The 22,505-nt window shown below is 42.0% G+C and overlaps 1 protein-coding gene across 1 annotated transcript in view; it reads left to right on the forward strand.

Annotated features, from left to right (window-relative positions):
• Nudcd3 (NudC domain containing 3) overlaps positions 1–22,505 on the forward strand; it is a 92,774-nt gene that overhangs the window by 43,007 nt on the left and 27,262 nt on the right. Inside the window, exon 3 of the mRNA XM_041669234.1 lies at positions 12,485–12,617. Coding sequence (XP_041525168.1) covers positions 12,485–12,617 — 133 coding nt within the window. The remainder of the gene's footprint in view (positions 1–12,484; positions 12,618–22,505) is intronic.

Here is a 22,505-nt window from a genome sequence, read left to right on the forward strand (position 1 = left end):
CAGAAATGTGGGCTATGCTGGAGCAAAGGAAGAAGATGGTGCAGCCTGTGCAAAGGCTGCTTACAGAGCTGATGATCCTTCCCTCAGCAGCCATTGCCTGCCTGTAGTTCTTCATCTAAGAGTGGGCTCCTGAAATTTCTCCCCTCTATGTTAGGATAACATCTGGTGCTGTAATTATGCAGGTCTTGTTTAGGCAGTCATATTGTTGAGATTTCGTGGGTGTAGCTTCCCTGTCAAGTCTAGAAGACAGTGTCTTGCAGCAGGTATCCTGCCTGGTTCTGGTCCTTAAAATCTCTTTGCCTCTCTTCTTTAATGTTGCCTGAGCCTTAGGTGTAGGAGTTATATTGTAGATGTATCACTTGAGGCTGGGCACCCCATGGCCACTTATTTTCTGCATTTTGAATAGTTATGGATCTCTGTAGTGGCCTCCATCTGCTGTAAAAAGAAATATTTCAATAAGAGAGAGAGCGCACTATGGATATGAGTGAGGATAAGTATTTAGAGTAGTTAAGCTGGTTTTGGAAAATGGCAGTAACTTCTCTAGAGTCTGTGATCTCTCTAGCCACAGGAAGTTGACTAGGTTTATAGCACTGGGCATGAATTCCCTTCTATGAGCAGGCCTTGGTTACACCCCTCCCATCCCCAAATAAATGCCATTGCACCATTGGGGCTGTCTGGCAGGAACAGTCATTGTGGTTTACAGGCTCTACAGCTGGGTAGAACTATTGATTGCTTCTCTTTCTTGGCAGCTTACATATCAGCGTCTTCTGATACAATGAGACCTAGTCCATAGGGAGGATGCTTTCAGGTTAGTTAGTACTGATTTGATTCCTCCGAGTTCTGTGTCTGAAGTATGTTATCTTTAACAACAGGGTCTTTCAAGTTCTAGAAGGCAATCAAGGGCAATGGTAATAGCCTATATTGTTTGGAGGGGGTCTCTTGGACCCCCCCCCCCAATAACTCAAAGAGATGTATCTTTTGCCTGGCACATTTTTTTTTTTTTTGGGTAGTGTATGACTCCTGGGGGAGCATTATCACCCTGTGTGGTGTAACTCCATTTAAAGTGCTAGTGTACACATATGTATTTTGAAGCTTATAAAATAATGTTTCTTTATGGTATTTTTAAACATCTTTATTGTTATTTATTTCTCCTCCCTTCCTCTCCCACTGTATTACTCTCCCCATCCCCCCTTTTCCTCTTTCATCCTTTATAGCACCTGTGTCTTACTATCCCCTGTCCCTCACACCCATGGTCCCCGTCTACTTTCCCGGTTTCTATGGTTATTCCAGGCTGTAAATTCAAATTTAAAGATTTGGAACTAGCATTCACATTGATGTTTGTCTTTCAGGGTCTGGTTATCTCAGTTAATGTAATATTTTTTAGTTCCACCCATTTTCTTGCGTATTTATGGTTTCATTTCCCTCCCCTCTCTTCTCCCTCCTCCCTCTTTCCTTCCCTCCTCCTTCCCTCCTTCCCCCCTCCCCTCCCTCCTTTCCTCCTTCCCTTCTTCCTTCCCCCTTCCTCCCCTCCCTTCCTGTCCTCCATTCTCCTTCCTTCCCTCCTTCCCTCCCTTCCTCCCCTCCTCTCCCTCTTTCCTTCTCTCCTTCCCTCCTCCCATTTGCCTCTACCTTCCGAGTGCTGGAATTAAAGGTGTGTGCCACTACCACTTGGCGGTTTCATTTTCTTTACTGATTAGAATTCATTGTGTACGTGTGCCACATTTTCATTATCCCTTCATCAGTTGAGGACATCTAATCTGAATAAAGCAACAATGAACATGGTGGACAAAGCAAGATATCACTATAGATTCTATACCTTACTAAATCTTCTCATCCTTTAGGTTGAGAACCTGAAATTCTTAAAGCTGCGACCCTTTTAGACAGTTCTTCATGTTGTGGTGACCCACAGCCATAAAAGTATTTAGTTGCTACTTCATAATTGTAATTTTGCTATTGTTATGAGTCATACTGTAAATATCTGGTACACAGGATATCTAATAAGCAACTTTTAAAAAGGGGTTGAAAGCCACTGTATAGAAGGACTTTGAGTTTTTGAGTTATGTGCCAGGTTCATACGATAGATCTGCTGGAGCTTTGGAGAGCTCTGCATGCTGATTCCCACACTGTCTGTAATCCAGCACCAGCGAGTGAGGGTCCCTCCCCCCCATTCTTGCAGCATTTGTTGTTACCTGTTTGCTGATCCTAGCCATCCTGACAGCGGAGAGGTGATGCCTCAGAGTAGCCCTAGCCTACACTTATCTAATTGCTAAGGATGGTGAACACTTGCAAAGATATTTCTTAGCCAATTTTTTGGTTGGGTTTTTTTTGATTCTTTATAGTTTTTTTATATATTGGATATTACTCCTCTATCAGATATAAAGCTGACAGAGGCTCTCTCCCACTCTTGGGCTTCCTCTACACTAAGTTGATTCTTTGCTATACAGAAGTTTTTTTGTTGTTGATTTTTTTTTTAACTTTATTAGGTTCCATTTGTCAATTGTTGGTGGCTTAATTTTTGAGTAAATGGAGTCCTATTCGAAAAGCCCTTTACTGTCTGTATCATGTAGAAGAAACAAACTGCCCTTTTGGAATATTTTGTTTTTTGTTTTGTTTTGTGAGACAGGGTTTCTCTGTGTAGCCTTGGTTATCCTGGAACTCCTTTGTAGATCAGGCTGGCTTTGAACTCACAGAAATCTCACTGCCTCTGCCTCCCAAGGCATGCACCACCACTGCTCAGCCTTTTTGTTTTGGTTTGGTTTTGGTTTAAGACTGGGTCTTATTCTGTAGCTCTGGTTTCTGGTTGGCTTGGAATTCACAGAGATCTCACTGCCACTCTGCCTCCCAAGTACTAGATAAATGGAGGGGACAATTTATGGGAATCCACTCTCAGCTTTCACATTTACATCCAGGGATTGAACTCAGGTTCTATTTTAGGTTCAGCTTAGCTTAGTGGCAGGGTGCCTTTACCTGCTGAGCCATCTTAGCCATCTTTTCTATAAAGATATAAAGAAAGAGATGCCTTTGTATTACAGTTTTGTGTTTAACCAAATTATTATTACAGAAATATCAATATGTAAACATGGATAAAGTAAGGAAGGTACATTGAGCTTGTAGTTGAATAATTTTTTTTTCAAATTTAGTGTATCTTGTTTGTAACGAGGTGCAGTGCTCTCGACCTTCTTACTCGCTCACCGCTCCTTGACTTGTCCTCAGCAGCTGCTAGGCCTAGGAATGCTAATCAGGGCCAGTGCCTGTACAGATGTTCTGTTTTGTTTTGCTTTGGATTTTTTTTTTAACTTTTCCTTTTCCTTTCCTATGTTTAGATACACACACACTTCCTATTGCAGTTGTCTCTGGTATAGCAGAGAGCAGTGAGCTGTATCATTAAGCACAGGTGTGTGGTTGTTACCATATTGATCTGTATAATGAGGTGGTATATAAATTATTTTTTCTGTTGCAGTGATAAAAACAATGACCAAAAAAGCACCTTAGAGAAAGTTTATTTGTCTTACAGTTCCAGAGGGTTAGAATTCATCATGAAGGGAAGACCTAGACACTGGAGCAGGAAGCTGAGAGATCACATCTCTTAGCACACAGGAAGCTGAGAGATCACACACATTTCTTAGCCACAAACAAACAAACAAACAAGAAAACCTTACTTCTATAAGTTGCCTTGGTCATGGTGCTTTGTCACAATAGAAAAGTCATTAATGCAGTAGTATTGACAGTCCACATTAGCAAGAATATTAGTAATGGTGTCTTACATAACATGGTGCTGGTGAAAAGGGACTCCTCATGACAAAATCTTCAAAACATTACTACTTATGAATTTGGGGTCATTGTTGGCCTCATTTTAAAGATGAGAAAATTGAGACTTTGAGGAAACTGAGGCTTTGCTCTTATAGCAGCTTGAAGTTCAGGTTCTGAGCCTTGTGTGAGCCACCCACACAACCTGAATGGTTCTGGCTATAGACTTGAACTTCCTTCTTCTTCCTGAATGTTAGGATACATTTGTCAAAACCAGGTACCATCTACACAGAATTACTAAATACAGTACAGCCATATTTGGATCCTTCTGATTTTCCTACTAGTTAGCCATCTTTTTTATTGCAGGATTGGGTGGGGTCCAGGATCTACTTTACTTCACACTTAGGCGTTGTGCCTCATCTCCTTCAGTTTGTGGCAATGTTGAGAAGGTCAGCTGTGTTGTAAGGTTTTCCTGACTCAGGTTTAGTGCTCTCCTGTGATTAGACAGGGCTGTGATTTAGAAAGAAAAGGGAAGAGGGCCTGACTTTTTTTTTAAACTGCCTCGGGCAGTAAGTTTCTTTCTGTTCTGAGTTCATTAGAGCCACTCCACCTGTCCCTTTACAACACAGTCATGGATTACTCGGCCTCCTAAGAGGAAAGAGGTATTACAAGGACTTTGGGACATGCTAAAACCAACCAGTGTCTAGTAAATATATTGGGACAGATATTTAAATATTACACAGCTACTGTTTTCTTAAGGCTCTTAATATCCCCACCAGCTCTTAGCATTGTTAGTCTGATACGCTAATTGCTATTTTTCACTCCTCTCATTTCCTCCTGTCTTTCTTTGTGATTTAGTATAAGGTTCTTTCCCCTTTCATTTATTTTATTCAGCTATTTCTGTCTGCATGACTTGTGTTTATTCCCTTCTTCACTTTTTTTTTTTTTTTTGGTTTTTCGAGACAGGGTTTCTCTGTAGCTTTGGTGCCTGTCCCGGAACTAGCTCTGTAGACCAGGCTGGCCTCGAACTCCCAGAGATCCACCTGCCTCTGCCTCCCGAGTGCTGGGATTAAAGGCATGCGCCACCACCGCCCGGCCCTTGTTCGCATTTTTATTCAGTACTATTATCTGCTTTCCTGTCCACCCTGTTCCAGCTCTGGCTCTTGTAGGCTCTCAGTTGATCTCCTGTTGCTCTTTTGACATGACATCCCTATACTCTCTCTATTTCTCCTGTTTAAAACTTAAAAATTGGGGGGCTGGAGAGATGGCTCAGCGGTTAAGAGCATTGTGTGCTCTTCCAAAGGACCTGAGTTCGATTCCCAGCAACCACATGGTGGCTCACAACCATCTGTAATGGGGTCTGGTGCCCTCTTTTAGCCTGTAGGCATATATGCAAACAGAATATTGTATCCATAATAAATAAATAAATGTTTAAAAAAAACTTAAAAATTGATTTATATGCATTGGTGTTTTGCCGGTACATATTGTCTTTATGAAGGTGTCAGATCCCACTGGAACTTGAGTTATGGACAGTTGTGAACTGCCATGTGGGTGTTGGGAATTGAATCCAGGTCCTCTGAAAGGTTGGATAGTGCTTATAACTGTTGAGCCTTCTCTCCAGCCCCCTCCTGTTGACCAAGGTTTCTGTCCTGCCTGGTCCTGCAGCCGTTCAGTCCCACCCAAAGAAACACACTGAGGTCTACATTAATCATAAACTGGTTGGCCTAGTAGCTCAGGCTTCTTACTAATCTTATAATTTACATTAACGCATTATTGTTACCCATGTTAGCCATGTGGCTTGGTACCTTTTATCAGCGAGGCTTTCTCTGTTTGCTTGCTCTGTGTCTGGCTGAAGACTGCAGACTGCAGACTTAGCCTTTCCTCTTCCCAGAATTCTCCTGTTCTTATCACCTTGCCTCTACTTCCTGCCTGGTTGCCTCATTTATACTTTCTGCTTGGCTACTGGCCAATCAGCATTTTATTAAAATATAAGTGACAGGGCACAGACCACTGTCCTATAGCCCCCACTCCCCTCCCAGTACTCTCTTATTTCTAGCATTTTTTTAAAGTCTCTGGCACAAAATGTAAATGTTCTGGGCTCATCCATGGTTTCTGTGTTTTAATCCTAAAATCCTAAAATTTCATTTTATTAGGGAACAATATTGAGAAACCAAGGAATAGGCATTCACAAGGCCCATTGCTTCTGCTTTATTTTAGGCCCTGTATATGGGCCATCAAGGGCATAGGTATGCTTACTGTCATATTGCACATAGTGCCTTTGCAGAGTAGGTTGCTGGCCAATGGGATCCTGTGTCTTCTCTTTCATATTTGCTGTAGATATGAGCCCCACTTTCCTGCCTCTTCTGCTTTAGCCTGTGGTCACTTGCTCATGTGTTCTTTCATGCTCTGGGACTTTGGTATACTGCGTGTAGTTAATGTTTATCTCTCTCCACTGACCAGTACATGGTCTCTGGTGTTTCCTTTTCCCTACCATGGCGTAGCAGGAACTGCAGTTCTGTGTGACATTTTCACACCTTCAGACTATGGCTGTTCCACTGGATAGGTGTTATATACAAAAGCATTCTGGAGTATACATTTATATCCTTGAGCAGTGTCTGAAGACTTTAGTCTTCTTGCCCTAATTTTCTTACACTGAGGCTGAGGTCTGGATTAAGACTGGGCAGGGATAATTTGGAAGTAGTGAAACCCAACAGTTATGTTTTGAGGGGAAGAATTCACAACTGTGGGAGGTTGGTACCCACTGTAACATTGGTGGCTCTTTGGAAAAGTGTTATCTATGGTGGAGACTTTGGGAATGGGCCATACATATTCTGGTGAGAGAAGTATGGTGGGATGGAGGTTGGGGGTGTTATTGATGGTGCTTGGACCCCCATTGTAGGTCCTTTCTCCTGGCTACAGGTGGACTGCAGATACCGAACCTTTTGTGTTTTCTCCTTTAAAAACTTAAGTTATATGTGTCAATGTTTTGCCTGTTTATATGTCTGTACATCACCTGTGTGCCTGATGCCCTTGGAGGTCAGAAGAGGGCACTGGATTCCTTGGACTGGAGTTATAAACAGTGTGAGCTACCATGTGAGTGGTGAGAATCTAACCCAGGTTATCTGTAAGGGCAGCAGTGTGTTCTTAACTGCTGAGAACCGTCTCTCCAGCCACATTTGACAAGCTTAAAGAGTTTGTTTGTGGTGTGTGTGTGTGTGTGTGTGTGTGTGTGTGATATGTGGGGGAGGGGTCCGTAGGGATGTCAAAGACAATTTTGGAGACAGTTCCTTCTTTCCACCCTTACATAGGTTCCCAGGATTGGACTTGGGTCATCAGGCTCATAAAGCCAACACCTCTACTGGCTGAGTTACTGTGCTCACCCCTTCTGAGGCTATTTCTGAGAAACTGACATGGGGAGTTCATAGTCTTGAATAATGATGGTGCCTAGGCTTAGTCATTTCTCATTTGGGACTTTTTTTTTTCTTTTTTTGAGGGAACTGAAGTAGAAAATCTAGTCAGAATGTTTCTGATTTTGCTTGCTTAGGAATAAAAGGTTGAACTAGAAACTGATGTGCTCATATAACTCAAAGTGAGTGTTTAAGGAAGTAGATCATCTAATGCTTAAAGAATATATGTATCTAAAAAAATACCTTTCCCTTGTTAAATTAACATAATTTTAAAAAATGTTACAATACAAGCTTTTATTTTTTGTTAATTTAAATACTTTTGTAGTGAATATTAATTTTGTGTATTGATTGGCTGACTGATGTATGTTATGAAATATATTTTCTAAAATTTCATGTAAGACTGAGTAGTGGTGGCACATGCCTTTAATCCCAACACTCAGGAGGCAGAGGCAGGAGGATCTCTGTGACTTCAAGGCCAGCCTGATCTACAGAGCGAGTTCCAGGACAGGCACCAAAGCTACACAGAGGAAAAAAAAAACAAAATTAAAAACCAAACGAAATGCAAATCTTATGAATTATTAATGAGCACGAGCGACCGCGCGCACACACACACTGCTTGATTGACCGATCCATCAATTTGTCTATTCATTTATTTATTCATGTAGGCTCATGTAGTGGGGCATTCTTTGAAAACTAGCTTAAAATGGGCTCAGCCAGGCTAAAGATGGTACACCACAGGTCAGTAAAGTCAGAAAAGGCAGAAGCTGATTTTTAAACAATGTGTGTGTGTGGTTTTATTAGTGCATGCATGTTCATATGTGTGTGTAAATACAGGGGCACATATGTAGAGGTCAGAGGACAACCTCAGTGGTCTCTTGTTGTTTACTACTAACTACATACGCTAGGCTAGGATCCTGTGAGTGTTTGAGAATTCTCCTGTTTCCATCTCCAACTATAACCACAGACACACAGAAACTGCAGATGTGTGCAACTTAGACCCTCATGTTTGCATGGCCAATGCTTCATCCGCTGTGCCATTTTGCCAGCCTAATGCTGATTCTTCAAAAACAAAATTAAAATTGAGAATCTTCTGGCAAAACAGGTTTCACATGCATGTACACCCATATACACATAAATACACACACACAAACACACATATAAAAATGGATTGATAATTCTTTAGTCCTTGAGGAGGAAAGGAGTTTTGAGGCTAGAAGAGTTGATGTGAAAGGAAAGATTGATGTATTTGATTATTTAAATTGAAGAGTTGTGTTTACACATTTTATAATATGAATGCAACTTACAAACTAGGAAAAGATGTTTTATAAACGGTGAGGCCATCAGTGAATTCTTATCAAAATTTATATAAATGTACAAAGCAAGGAAGTGGCAAACAAAAGCAGCAAAGATGCAGCTGGAATTTCATAAAGGCTATAAGTGGCCAGTGAGCATATGAAGAGCTGTTGTGTAAATTTGAATGAAAATTGTCCTGAGAAGCTGATTTTATTTTTGTAATTGCAAGTTTACTGTCTGATAGTATGATACGTGGGTGCTGTGGGTTTTTGTTGCATTACCCACATTGCTAGTTAAGGTGGTGGCACACACTTTTAATCCCAGCACTTGGGAAGCAGAGGCAGCGAATCTGTGAGTTTGTGGATAGCCTGGTCTACAGAGCAAGTTCCAGGACAGCCAGCCAGAACAGTTACAAAGAGAAACCCTGTCTCCAAAAAAAAAAAAAAAAAAAAAAAACCAAAACAAGCAAACAAACAAAGACAAATAGCAAGCAGAAGCAGAGAGGTCCATGGTTTTGAGTGACAGGGCTTCAGACTGGAAAGACTGCATAAGTCTTGTTCTTATTCTCTGAGATGTAGTTTGTTCCTGGTGACAATATCAGCCACGCTCACTTATTGCAGGTGGTTCTGGTTTTTCAGCTCGCCCCACTTTGTGGTGCCTAGGCTTGCTGGGAAGGCTTTAGCAATCAAAACTGCTGGGTTTTCAAGGAGAGTTAGAGCTTGTGGCCCATAGTACTCAGTGGAATGTGGGGCCTGTGCTGTGTTTTCTTTTACTTTGTCAAGAGCCTTCTTCCCTTGCTCATCAGGAACAGAGTGGGAGCTGCAGCGAGACCTGGCTGCTGACTCACTGTCTCACTCCTACCCTGATGCTGAAGCTGTGGTGCTCATCTCCCTTCCCCCGCCTCCTGCCTCCCCAAGCCTACAGCTGCAGGGGTGGCCTTAGATTTGTTGGGTGGGGCCCAGAGCCACCTGCACTTGACAGGACACATATTTTTACATACTGTCGGCTGAAAATAATCAACTTTATTTAAAGAGAATGTGGATTCAGGGTGCTAAAAAAAGCAATCAGCAACTTGGTAGGGCTGTTGAGGAACACTTTTCCTGCCTACTGTAGATGGAGGCTGTGAGGCCCATGCAATGGGATCCAGAGTCTGTGTTGGAAGGTCATAGTGGGAAGATAGACCAGAGGTACCAGACAACAAAGAGAGAGCCCCTAATGGGAATACAGAGCTTTTCGGGGCTTGATGTGGGGTCAGGCTGAGACTGGCAGCTTATCTCCGTGAAGAAGTGAGCCCACATGTCATACTGATGTTTGCATGAAGTTCTGATATGTTGGGCTCTTCTACCTTTTGAGAAGTCTTTGTGCTTATTTCCAGATCTCTGTCAAGTACTAGGGCCATTTTGGTTTTAATTTTATGTGGAATGACTTTTATTTATGTTTTCATACTCTTTTTTTAAAAGATTTTCTTTTGGTATGTGTACTAGCGTTTTGCCTTTGTGTATGTAGGTCAGAACAACAAGTTGGATCCCCTGGAATTTGGAGTCACAGATGGTTATGAGCCACCATGTGGGTACCAGTTGCTCTGTAAGAGCAATAAGTGCTCTTCGTCACCGACCTATCTCTTTAGGCCTTGTTTTTCATAGTTTTGCCTATTTTTACATCATAACATGGATAGGACTCTCAGTGGAGAGGGATCTCTTTTTCCTACTTAGCAGCTGTAGAGTTAGCCACTGTTAACTCTGTTTTTGTTATTTTTATTTTTTCCCAGAGATAACACCCCATATTCATGTGCGCTCTTGCCCGTGGAAACCCAATACTGCCTCTGGGGATGAGGCATGTGGGAGGGCCCTGTAGAAGCTTGGTGCCTGGGCAGTACCTCTTACTGTTCCTGTAGCCAGCCCATTTAGGGGCAGGGCTGAGGCTACTGCACTGGCCCTGGGATGGCCCTGGGTTCTGGCCACATGTTCATTCTGTCCATGATTATTAAAATATCTTTTCTGTTGGTTGTTAAAATGTTTGCATATTGTCAGGAATTTGAATATTAAATAAGGAAACGAAAAGGTCAGACTCCCTCCTACCATAAGAATCAAACCTGCGCCGGGTGGTGGTGGCACACGCCTTTAATCCCAGCACTTGGGAGGCAGAGGCAGGCGGATCTCTGTGAATTCGAGGCCAGCCTGGTCTACAAAGAGAGTTCCAGGACAGGCTCCAAAGCTGCAGAGAAACCCTGTCTCGAAAAACCAAAAAAAAAAAAAAAAAAAAAAAAAAAAATTAAAAGAATCAAACCTGCTTATGCATGTATTTCATTTCCTCTTCCTGGAAGTTGAGACCATACCATAGATAGACATTGTATATCTTTTTCCCCCTTTAGTTTTTTTTTCCCCCTTTGTTGTTGTGTTAAAAGCGTTTTCTATACCTCTAGTCTTTGAAAATACTGGGCCTGTTATATACATTTTCTTTGTTTTGGTGCCTTCCTCTTGCTCTGTTTTGTCAAGTCATCGAACCAGGTGTGACTTGTGTTTTCTCTGTGCTGCACAGTGCTTCCCCTTGGACAGTTTCAAGTGTGTGCCCATGCTGAACGGTCAGTGCCTGATCTTCACAGTACTGAGTGCTGGAGTTTTGAGTATCATCTCTGAAGCTAATTTCCTCAGCCAGCCACTCTGGTTGTGTTGCCACATCAAAGTACTATGTCTTGATGACTTAAATATCAGACATTGATTCTGAAAATTCTGTGACTGAAATTAGAGATCAGGTGTGGTTTGGCTCTCACCCTTGAAGGCTGTAGGGAAGGGTCCTTCTGTCCCCTAGCTTTGGGTAGAGGCTCACAATTCTTGTCCCACCATTCCAATCTCTGTTCCTAATGCTTCCTTTACATCTCTTTCCTGGATAAGTCTGTCTGGAGTCTTCCCTTTAAAAACAGTGATGCCCACCTTGATGACTTGATTGTAACTCAACCACATCTGAAGCCTCAGGCTTAAGACTCAAGGATATCATTTGAGAGGACATGCATCTTCCTTCAGCAGCTTCCAGTTACCCGGCCTGAGAATTGAGGCTATGTTGGAGGCCGTGTCTCTTGAATACACGGAGACATGGCACACATATAGTGGATAAAAACGTTCTTATTTTAAAACTTGAGTGAGGAAAAATATGTACTTTTTAAAATCACTTCCCCAACTCTGGTCTTGTTTCTGTATCAAGACAATGAAGGCACTTGCAGCTTCGTGCTTTCTGGATGAGTGGAACAGCATGCATGCTTATAGTGTGTGGAGCTAGCTCCCTGTCTGCCTCAGTGTGTCAGCGGACAAAGACTTGTCTGTGAATTAGAGCCTCAACTCATTTAGTAGACTTGAGTCTAAATCCATCTTTAAAAGACATTTATATGGTTAACAAGGTAAATTTTGTGACAGACTTTGTATTTTATCTTCAACATCTGCTTCCTGGCTGGACCGTTTTGTATATGTGTCAGGTTTGTCGTGGAGGTATGTAATAGAATTTGGTTGACTAGGTTTTTTAGGCCATCTCATTAATTGGATTACTAATGGTGTGCACAGTTAAATGCAGTCCCTTTGGCTTTGATTTACTTACTCGGAGGAAAGAGAGGCTTAGTGTTGAGTTAGGATTGAAGTCAAGCAGCTGCAGGATGGAGTTTTTTTTTTTTTGGTTTTTTTTTTTTTTTTTTTTTTTTTTTGCCTTTTTGAAAAGTTTTTCCCCCACAGTTCATCATCACATCCAGTGCTCATGAGCTAGGGATTTTCTTAACCAAGATGGCTGCCTGCTTAACAGGCCTGGTTCTGAACTGGCAGCAAGCAGAGCTGTGATTTCCTGGGAGACCACATAGGAGTGTCACAAAGGAAATGCCCCAAAGAGGAACCTTTACAGATGCAGAACACAAGTAAGGTTTTTTTTTTTTTTATTTATTTTTTTTTTATTTGTGCTGCTCCCTCCCTGGGACATAGGAATAACACATTTGAAGCGGCTTTGGAACTTGTCTGCTTTGATTTGTTCAGCTGCATCTCATAGTTCTTGTTCTTTCTCAGGATTCAAGAACAGTTCCAGAAAAATCCGGACAGTTACAATGGCGCTGTCCGTGAGAACTATACCTGGTCGCAAGACTACACTGACCTGGAGGTCAGGGTGCCAGTGCCCAAGCATGTGGTGAAGGGGAAGCAGGTAAGAGGCCGGGGCAGGGGCTCCACTGCAGGCAGTCTGCACTCCAGGGAGGGAACTGGCCTGACTGCAAGAGAGTTAGGGTTGAGACCTTGTGCCCCAGGAGGTGGTTGCCTTTGCTATCCTTGCTTGTGAGCCTTTTTTTACTTGGTCTTCCAGTTTTCCTGGCGAGAGCGAGCCCTGTTCTTAGTCTGAGGAGCCATATCTAGAGAAAAGCCTTCATGTTTGAAGTCTTAGCTCCTTAACATTGACATGGGCATTCTCAGGACTTCCTTGGTGACAGCTGTCCTCTTGGTTTTCAAGAGCAGATTCAAACATTCCCTTGACAGTGTCTGCCTTCAGCCTCCCTAAGAAAACTCACAATGTGGGCTGAGATGCTTTGCCATAGCGACTGTCCTGTCTGTTTACTGCCCTGCAGCCCAGTGCTCCACAGAATGGGGCAGCAAAGCTTCCTTGTGTACCTTGGAGGTAAATAAATACGTGACGTTTATCTTTGGTCAGGGAAAGAGAGGAGAATGTAAATTTGTGTGGGCGTTCTTGACACTGAAACTGTTCGAGACAGTGAGATGACAACACAGGAAGAAAGGACAGGCATTTCTTACTGTTGGTTAACATTTTCCTGACTCCTAGTGTTGCTGGTTTCACATAGACATGCGTGAGACAAAGCTTTCCTGTCTACAAGCCTCTTTGCTGATGCTGGCTAGAGATCACCAGAGGATATCCCATTTCTGTGAGGTCCATTGATTTGGTGTTACCTGATGTACTTCTCAGTGTTCAAACTCATTGACCAGGCTTGCCACCTCAGGGTGCCGATGGAAAGATAGTCCTACTTCCTCTTGCACAAGTTCTATGATGTATACATTTTCTGCCCATGTTGACAAACAAAGCTAGTTCTTTTCTTCAGACACATAACTCCTGTAACACCCCCCTCCAAAAAAATTGTGTCAGGGCATACGTGATACCCATTGCAGTTCCAGCAGTCCTGAGGGAAAGCAAAGAAATCTAGGGGTGGGGAGATCACTCACTGGGTAAGATCTTGCACTTGCTATGCAAGTTTGAATACCTGAGTGCAAGTCTGTAAAAAAAGATTGGTGGGGCTACAGATTCCTAACACGGTGGAGGGTGGATACAGGAGGATTGCTGGAACTTGTTGGGCCACCAGTTTACCCCTTTGTTTAGTGAGAGGCCCTGTTTCTAGGAAATAATAGATAGAGGAGGACATCTGCCCTTTCCCATGGCCTTTATGGGAATGGATGGACATTGCCACACACACCGCACGTACGTGTGCAACTCTAGGCTACGGTGACTAAATGAATGTCTTGGCTTGTGTCCTGTGGTTCTTCCATGGGGCAGGAGCTGTATCAGGTATGTATAACTGTTACATTACCAGTTTAGTGGATTTCTGAAACTTACGTTTGGGAGGGAGAGAGATGTTTATTTAGGAAACGATAACAGAAATAACATTATTATAGATTGTTATAAATAGTCAGGATTCACTTAAAATAATTTTAGGTAACAGATCCAAATAGGATATTACAGAATTTTAATTAACATTGTAATAAAGTTTGACATGTCAGAAACTTTCCTTATTTTAATCTTCAAAAGCACCTTAAGTGTGCAAAGCAGTTCTGTGCTTCATAGATGAGAAATTAAGGCTGAGAGGAATTACTAAATTACTACGTGTTGGCTCCCTGGTTACACCCAAATGGAGCTTCTAGATACATGTTTGAGTGGATGAATTGCTGAATAAATAAAAGGGCAAAATTATGTGTTGGTTCAGATATATCTGTCTCTAACCTTAGCTTTGAGTCTTACCTTTTACTTTATAAGTTTCTGACTTCATGGAAGGTGGGGTTGTGTAGAACATGTAATGTGGAAGTCAAGTTATATGATTTTCCAGGGGACAGTGGGGACAGCCTGGCTGGAACCCAACCCCACATAGTAACAGACCATCAGGTTCAGTTTACCTTGTCTGTTTTGGGTGGTTCGGGGCAGGTGCTGACTGTCTTTCCCAAGTTGCTTGCCAAACATCTCCTTGGGGTCAGGTGTTGACTCCCATCTCGCTTTGTGGTAGGAGTGCCAGTGCATTACAAACAAACGTAAGGGCTGGCCAGGTACCTCACTTGAGAAAGTGCTTGCCGAGTTCGGATCCCTTATTGTGTGCCTGTCATTCCAGTGCTGGAGTGACAGACACAGAAGGATCTTGAGGACTTACCAGTTACCTCGCATTACTGAATCAACAAGCTCCAGGTTCAATAAGACCTGTCATAAAATATAAAGTGGTGAATGAAGTAGAGAAGATAGCCAACACCAGCCACTGGGATGCACACACATGCACACTTGCATGCCTATATACATGGGCATGTACATATATGCATATTTATGAATATATACCCCGTATGCAAAATAAACTCAATAAATTCTTCTAAAGTTTTTAATTTAATTTTAAATTATGTATATCTTTGTGTATTTGTGTATGGGTATGTACATGTGAGTGCAGGTGCCCACAGAGGCTAGAAGGAAGGTACTGGATCCCTTAGAGCTGGAGTTACAGTCAGTTGCAACGTACCCAACGGGTGCAGGGAATTGAACTCAGATCCTTTCTGCAAGAACCTCACCTCTGCAGGTTTCTCTGAAAAGGTTCATAGTAGGACCAGTTTAAAATTAGTTTCTCTTTCCTGTGACTCAAAATACCTATGTTGGCAATCAAGACAGCTCTCAGGAATACAGGTTTCAAATACACTCACTTGTGAGAGTCGGAGCCGTGCCATGTACCACAGACACCTTGGTATGGAACTGCTGCCATACCATGTGATTCAGACGCTTGTCTCTCTCTAGTGTATTTCCTCTGATCTCCATGGTGGCATAGTCCTGCTTTTACTAACTAACCCTGGATCTGACTCATTCTTCTGTGTTTGAGCACATGGCCCAAGTGGTGTTACCAAGATTGATCTCTGGCATTGAACACTTTTTTATTGCATAGACAGTAACAGTTAGCAAAATGGTGTTTGCGTATGTCCAGCATAGGTGAAGTGCACATCTCAGTGACTTGGTCCTTTGGCTCACCATGCACTCATGGGAGCCCAGCCCGTTTCTTTAAAGCACTGGGATGGGGTCGGGGAGCTTTCTAGATGTGCTGTCAACTTTTAATGTAGGCATTTGTGACACCTACTGATGTTGCTTCTATTGGTGCTCTACCTGTGAAGATCCTTATCTCCCACATGGTAGGACATTTTCTTTTTCTCCCTAATAATATTTTTCCATGCTATGCTTATAATATTGCAAACTTTTTTCCCCCAAGTCCCAGGTCTGCTTAATTTAAGACCTGAAACAATGAAACTGTTAGAGGATAAAGTAAGGAAAATGCTTCAAGAAGTAGGTGCAGGCAAGAGCTTTCTGAATGGGGCACCCTCCACTTGGAAGTACTGACCAGCACTGACAAATAGGATCTCATGTAATGAAAAGCCTTCTCTATATAGCAAATGAAGCAGCTGATTGGGTGAAGAGACAGTTGCCAAAATGGGAGGTAGTTGCTAGCTCTGCACCAGACAGAAGACTAAACAACAAGAAATAAAATAATTCAGTATGCAAGTGGAAGAATGAAATAAACTAAGTCACTGAGATTGGCATTAAATATGTATCGCTAATAAACAAAAGGAAAACATTGTTCACCAGCTACCATACAAATGCATATCAAAGCTACATGGTGGTGGCCATACCTTTAATCCCAGTCGAATCCCTGTGAACTCCAAGACAGTCATAATTCATAGTGAGGTCTTATCTAAAGAAAACAAAAAGCAGCCAGGACTGATGGTCATTAAGAAAATTAGCAACAAATGCCAGTGGGGACGTGGGAGTAAAATTTCGCACTGCTGGTGGAAATCTAAACTAGTTCAGCACTGTGGAAGTCAGTATGCTGGCTTCTCAGACAAACAAGGAAACAAAACCTAAGCCTGAGACATAGGTCTTACATGTGACCCAGTTGTCACACTCCTGGGTGCCTACCTAAGTCAGTGTACCAGGGAGTACTTCCTAGAAGTGTTTCTTTTTGTTTTTTGGTTTTTCGAGACAGGGTTTCTCTGTGGTTTTGGAGCCTGTCCTGGAACTAGCTCTTGTAGACCAGGCTGGTCTCGAACTCACAGAGATCCGCCTGCCTCTGCCTCCCGAGTGCTGGGATTAAAGGCGTGTGCCACGACCGCCCGGCCTAGAAGTGTTTCTGAAACACTGTCATGGCAGCTAACGAATGGACCCAGCAGGGTGTTCAGCTACAGAGAAGTGGAGGAAGGAATGTGATAGTAGCAAGGAAGTCTTCCAGCATAGAGAAGTTATGTTGGCAGCAGGGAAATTGCTACAATTGGACCTGCGTCAGATCAAGTTAAGCCAGCCAGTCTCAGAGAGGCAAGTACATGTTTTCTCTTTGTAGTTCCTTTATAATACATGCATAAAACATACATGCTTTAGTATTTTACTATATGCTATAGTATTTTTAAATAATGTCAGCATAAGGACTTTAAATGTGTCCTGTAGAAACAAACACACAATAGGGATTTTTCTATGCCCCCCCCCGCTTCATTACTACATGTATGCACATATGTGACATGAAACTAGAAAGTAAAAGTGAAACTGTCTAGTGGAACAAAGACTAATTGGGGTGGGGAGGATGGGACATAAAGGAACATACGCTTAATATATGCTTCCTTGAAACTTTAAAAATGTCCATCAGTTTCTTAGTGATTGCTAAGAGCTTTTGTCAGTCCTCTCTTAAAACTTTGAAATAAGTTTCTGTTATGTCTCTTGGGTTCCTCTGGCCTAAGGGCTTTTCCTTAGAGTTGCACTTCTTTCTTGATTGGTTCCCTTCCAGTCGTCCCCTAAATGTACCTGTCACAGCTGCCTGTTAGCAGTGTTTTATTTTTGGTTTGTCTCCGGCATCCATCAGATGTAATCATGTAGGTAGCCATGACTGCAACAGCTTTGGTAGTTGGAGCCAGGTCATTGGTTCTGGTTGGTGATGAAGAGGCCGTGTGTAGGCAGCCATTTGTTTTGGTGGTCCAAGGGTGTGAGACTCAAGGTTAAATGAGGGACGTGGCAGCAGGCGTTGACCTCCGCTCCCCAGTGGGAGCTCAGGGCTGGCCCTTTGAGTTGCCCCCTCTTTCTGTGGAAGTGAGTGTGAGGACAGTGTCCTGGCTTTCAAGGTGGCTGAGAATGAATGGGAGTGTGTATCCTGTGCATTGGTGTTCTTCAGAGGAAAAATAGAAAGTTCATTTTTTGCATACAGGATTTTAAACAGTGGTTCTTCTGGATAATCCAAAAGATTTCTCATGTGAAGTCTTTCATCTGCCTCAGTAGAACATGATGTGGTCTTTTCTTCACCATTCTTTGCTTGACCTGTTCTCTGCTGCTTAGGAAGAGCAGTGGCCTTCTCCGCCTTCTTATGCAAACCCTTAGTGTGGTGACAAGGAGCGGTGACTCCATTACTCACTTCAGGTCAGTGTGCTGACATTTCACTGGATCATAGACTTGCAGTGCCCTCGAGAATTAGACTGTGGAGTTCTTATTTCTCACATGAGAAAACTCTTTCTGCTGATGGCACTGGAGTGAGAACCAGGAGCCAGGCTTCTCCTCGTCTTGTTTAGTTGGAAAGTGCTAGGATTTTATTTGCAAAGTAATTGTTGAATTACTGGATAACTAGTGAACTAGTGAACCATGGTTTTCTTTTCTCTCAGATGCTCAGGCCCTGTTGCATGCCTACAGAGGCTTTGTCCTTACACTAAGCCCCTTGGGATAGGCGCTTGGTCCGCAGGTTTTGATTTGTGGTTCCATTCTCCTGAGCTTGATGCAGGTGCTGAACCCTTGCTGAAAGCTTTAACGTACAGCATTCCTTTCGTAGAATGGGTCTGGGGAAAATGTAAGAAGATGGCGGGGATGCGATGGCTGCCAGCACTGGGGTGGTGGTGGGGTTGGTGGCGCAGGTGGATCTCTGTGAATTTGAAGATGGCCAGTGCTAAACAGAGAGACCCTGTCTCAAAAAAAAAAAAGTTTAGGAAGATTTTATTACAGGAAATTTCCATAACAGAAAAGGCTGTTATGTGACCATTGGAAAGTTCCAGACCTGGATTGGTGCCTCTTGTTCTGTGAGGTCTTATGAAAACCCCACTGGTTTCGGGCCTACTTTAGCAGATATACATACATAATCAAGTATAAATATTATAAGTATTTCTGCACTCCCATCTTTAGCACAGGTAAGTTCCCTCATTGTCTATCTAGATCCACTAGGGCAGCTCTGGCCATTTTTATTTATCTCCATGTCCTTGAGTTCCCCTTCACTTCCCTGTCCATAGTGTTCAGGCTCAGGTGGCTACCCTTGGCACTCAAAGCTCCCACTGTCTGCTTTTGCCCCCTTCAAGCAACAGGATGATTATTAAACTAAACTGAATTATTATTATTGAACTTTGTTTTGCATCTATGCATTTCCATATGAATAAATTCTATAAAGTGCAGTTGCAAGACCAAAGGTATATTCTTGTAATTACCACAAAACTGCTTTTGTAGTGCTGTATTAAACGTGCATGCCAGCACGCAGTAGCATGCCCAAGAGCTTCTACTTTTTAACAGACTGTTGGACTGTAATACGAATTCTAATTGTTCTTAATAAGAAAACGGGAGTCAGATATTAGGGGGTGAAAGCTGAAAGATCAGAGAAGCAGTACAGCTAGCCACTAGAGAGACCTTTTATGTTTACTGAATCCTCAGACCAAAAGGGCGACCCTGTCCTGGGATGCATTCTCTAACTGAATACTTCAGACTGCATCTCCAGACTACACCGAGCTCTTGTCTCCTCCCGCTTTATATTCTTCTTTCCACCCAGCCCTATCCCTATCTGTCTCCACCTCCCTAGTGCTGGGATTAAAGGTATGAACCACCACTGTCTGGCCTCTAGCCCCTTAACTCTCTACTCTGATATTCAGTCAAATTTTATTTGTTAAAACACAAAGTATCACTACATTTGACAACATTCTTACTCATACTTCTGGCCTTGTAAAGGTTAAGTGAAAAAATATCATCATAGTGTCTGGTGGGGTGTGAAGGTGCATGCCTGTAAGGCCAGTGCTCTGGAGGCAATCAGGCCTGCCAGATTATATGGGAAGACTCTCTACAAAATTTAAAATGTAACCTCTATGCCCAGTGTGAATTTACATTTCTCCCAATTCGTTCTCTCCTGCTTTGGCTTCCCCATTTTCTGTTACATTGTTGCTCCTTCTCCAGGAGCGCCTGGTGGCTAGGGAGGTCAGTGTTTGGTGGTATGTGTGTGTGTCTGTCTGTCCCTTATCTTTGGGATATATTTTGAAACTCCTAAGGAATGCTTAAAACCAGAGATGGCTTTAAAACCTGTATATATGATATGTTTTCTTTATGCAACATTCATATGATAAAGCTTAATATAAAAAGTAGACACAGTAAGAGATTAACAGTACATAATAATAAAATAGCATTTTAAAAGTATACTGTAATAGTTATTTGAATTTTCTCTTAAAATATCATGATACACTATAATCACCATTATGAGATGATGCATTGTCTATGTGATGTGATGACTGGCATAGGCATATGTGTATATAGGTGTAGCACTGGGTAGCTAATTCACCCTGTAATGTATCAAAAGCAGAACCATTTGCTTTATTATTCTCCATCAAGCCACAATGATGTCAGTGCCTAGGAATCTTCCATAGTTGATTTTTAAAAATTTTTTTATTTTGTTGAAAACTTTTAGACAAACATTTTAATTATAAATCATTTCTTTAAAAAGGATTAGTGTGTGTGTGTGTGTGTGTGTGTGTGTGTGTGTGTGTACATGTTTGGAGGTCAGTTGACAATCTTGGTAGTCAATTCTTTTCTGCTACCTTGTGGTAACCATTGATAAAACTCAGCTCCCAGGCTTATGCGCAAGCCAGTCTACCTGCTGAGCCGTTTCACCAGCCCAACCTTTTTTTTATGATCATGTGACTTTATGACTTTAATGTATCGTCCACAACACATCTTCTTTAATGTCGGTGCAGTTTCCAGCACTGCTTACCTTCCTCTTCCTCTGGAGATGACTCACGTATTCTCCCCTTTGAATGCACTTCAGCAACAGAAGGGTCGCTTGTCCTGCTGCACCTACAACTTTCCCAGCACCATCCATCCGTGGGAAGACACTTGACACTATTCACAGTTCCTCCATCTGGAGGTTCTTCTAGTAAACATTTACTTTCTGCTTTAACTTTTCCCTGTGGCTTCCAGTGTCTGAACCAGTTGCTGATAGGTGTGCCACTAGTACGTGGCCTTGACAAAAGCAGTAGTGTCCTAATCAAGGGGCTGATACGTTGAGGTTGTGTCCACATTGACATTTTAGAGCACATCAGAATGGCCAGATGGATTTGTCTATCATTTATAGAACTTTAAATTCCAGCTTTTCTTCTTCCAAGTATTTTCCCCTCCTCCTGGTATGAAGCACTAATGGAACTGTTCCATAAACAATATGGCTGTCACCCACGCTTTCTGATTAGGTTACCAGAACACTCACTGGCAGATAATTTTTTTTTTTTTGAGATCTTATGCAATCTCCTCTCTGTACTCTATGCCTGCCTTTATTGTGTATCCTGTCAGATTTCATAGCCACACTGTACCCTAGCAAATCTGTCCTTCTGTGCCTTGGTGCTTCCTTTGCACTTTTATGAATGGAGCCCTCTGAAATATCTTCTTCAAGGCCCAGTTTCAGTGCAACGAAGACTTGCTTTTTCCTTAACCAATTTCCTTAACTTTGTTTAAAGTATGGCAGCAGCTTCCTCAGCAGACCATGTTTCTCTAGTAATTTTTAGTCTTCTATCTAACCATATTTCTGAACCTATGTATCCTTTTCTCTTTTTTGGAGGTTTCCTGCGGAGATCTACATAGTATAACACAGTGCTATTATTCAGAACATTCACACAGGAAGCCTTTTCCTTGTGACCGTCACTTATCTAAGTTGAGGAATGATAACAAAACTGGCATCCATTTGTATATGTAAGTAACACTAGACAGATTGAGCAAGCTGTGTGTGTATACATACATGCACATATGCATACACATACATATACACACATACAAACAGATAGCTGGAGGTATGGGTTGATGGGAAGGGCAAAGTTATGTAATTATATTGCAACTAAAATATCAAAATTTAGTGTTTAAGTTATAAATACATATTTTTAAAACTAGCATAAATTTATTTTTCTTTAAAAATTATGGTTAATCATATATTTTTAGCAGCCTCATTGTATAGTTTTATTTTCTTTATTAAGAACCTTTTGTTTTGAGACAAGGTCTCTCTTTAGCCTTGCTGTCCTGGCATTCCCTCTGTAGATGAAGCTTGCCTTGAACTCACAGAGATCTACCTGCTTCTACCTTCTTAATGCTAGGATTAAAGGTATGTGTCATGCTCATACTGTACATTACATCTTTGTATTGCTTTTTTGTCAGTTACAGTTTTCTCATAATTCTTTTTGATACATTTTGAATTAAGTTTTTGAAAAGAATTTATATTTGGGGCTGGAGAGATGGCTCATTGGTAAAGAACACATAGTGTTATTCCAGAAGACTCCAGTTCAATTCCCAGTATCCAGATGGGGAACTCATAACCAGCTGTAATACAGCTCCAGGGCATCTGGAACCTCTGACTTCCATGAGCATGGGTACATGCACAGATACATAATTTAAACTTTTTACTATTACTTATTTAGTGTGTTTCTATGTGCATGTATATGCACATGTATGTGGTGGCCTTACTGGATTTCCTGGAGCTGGAGTTTCAGACCAAAGTATGATATTACCAAAGTCCAACTTGATGAGACCAAGGAATTTATTGGGCTTTCTTAC

Source organism: Microtus oregoni, unplaced genomic scaffold (genome assembly GCF_018167655.1).
Source record: "Microtus oregoni isolate MIOR12 unplaced genomic scaffold, Mior012 000019F_ref0000042, whole genome shotgun sequence".
Lineage (NCBI taxonomy): Eukaryota > Metazoa > Chordata > Mammalia > Rodentia > Cricetidae > Microtus > Microtus oregoni.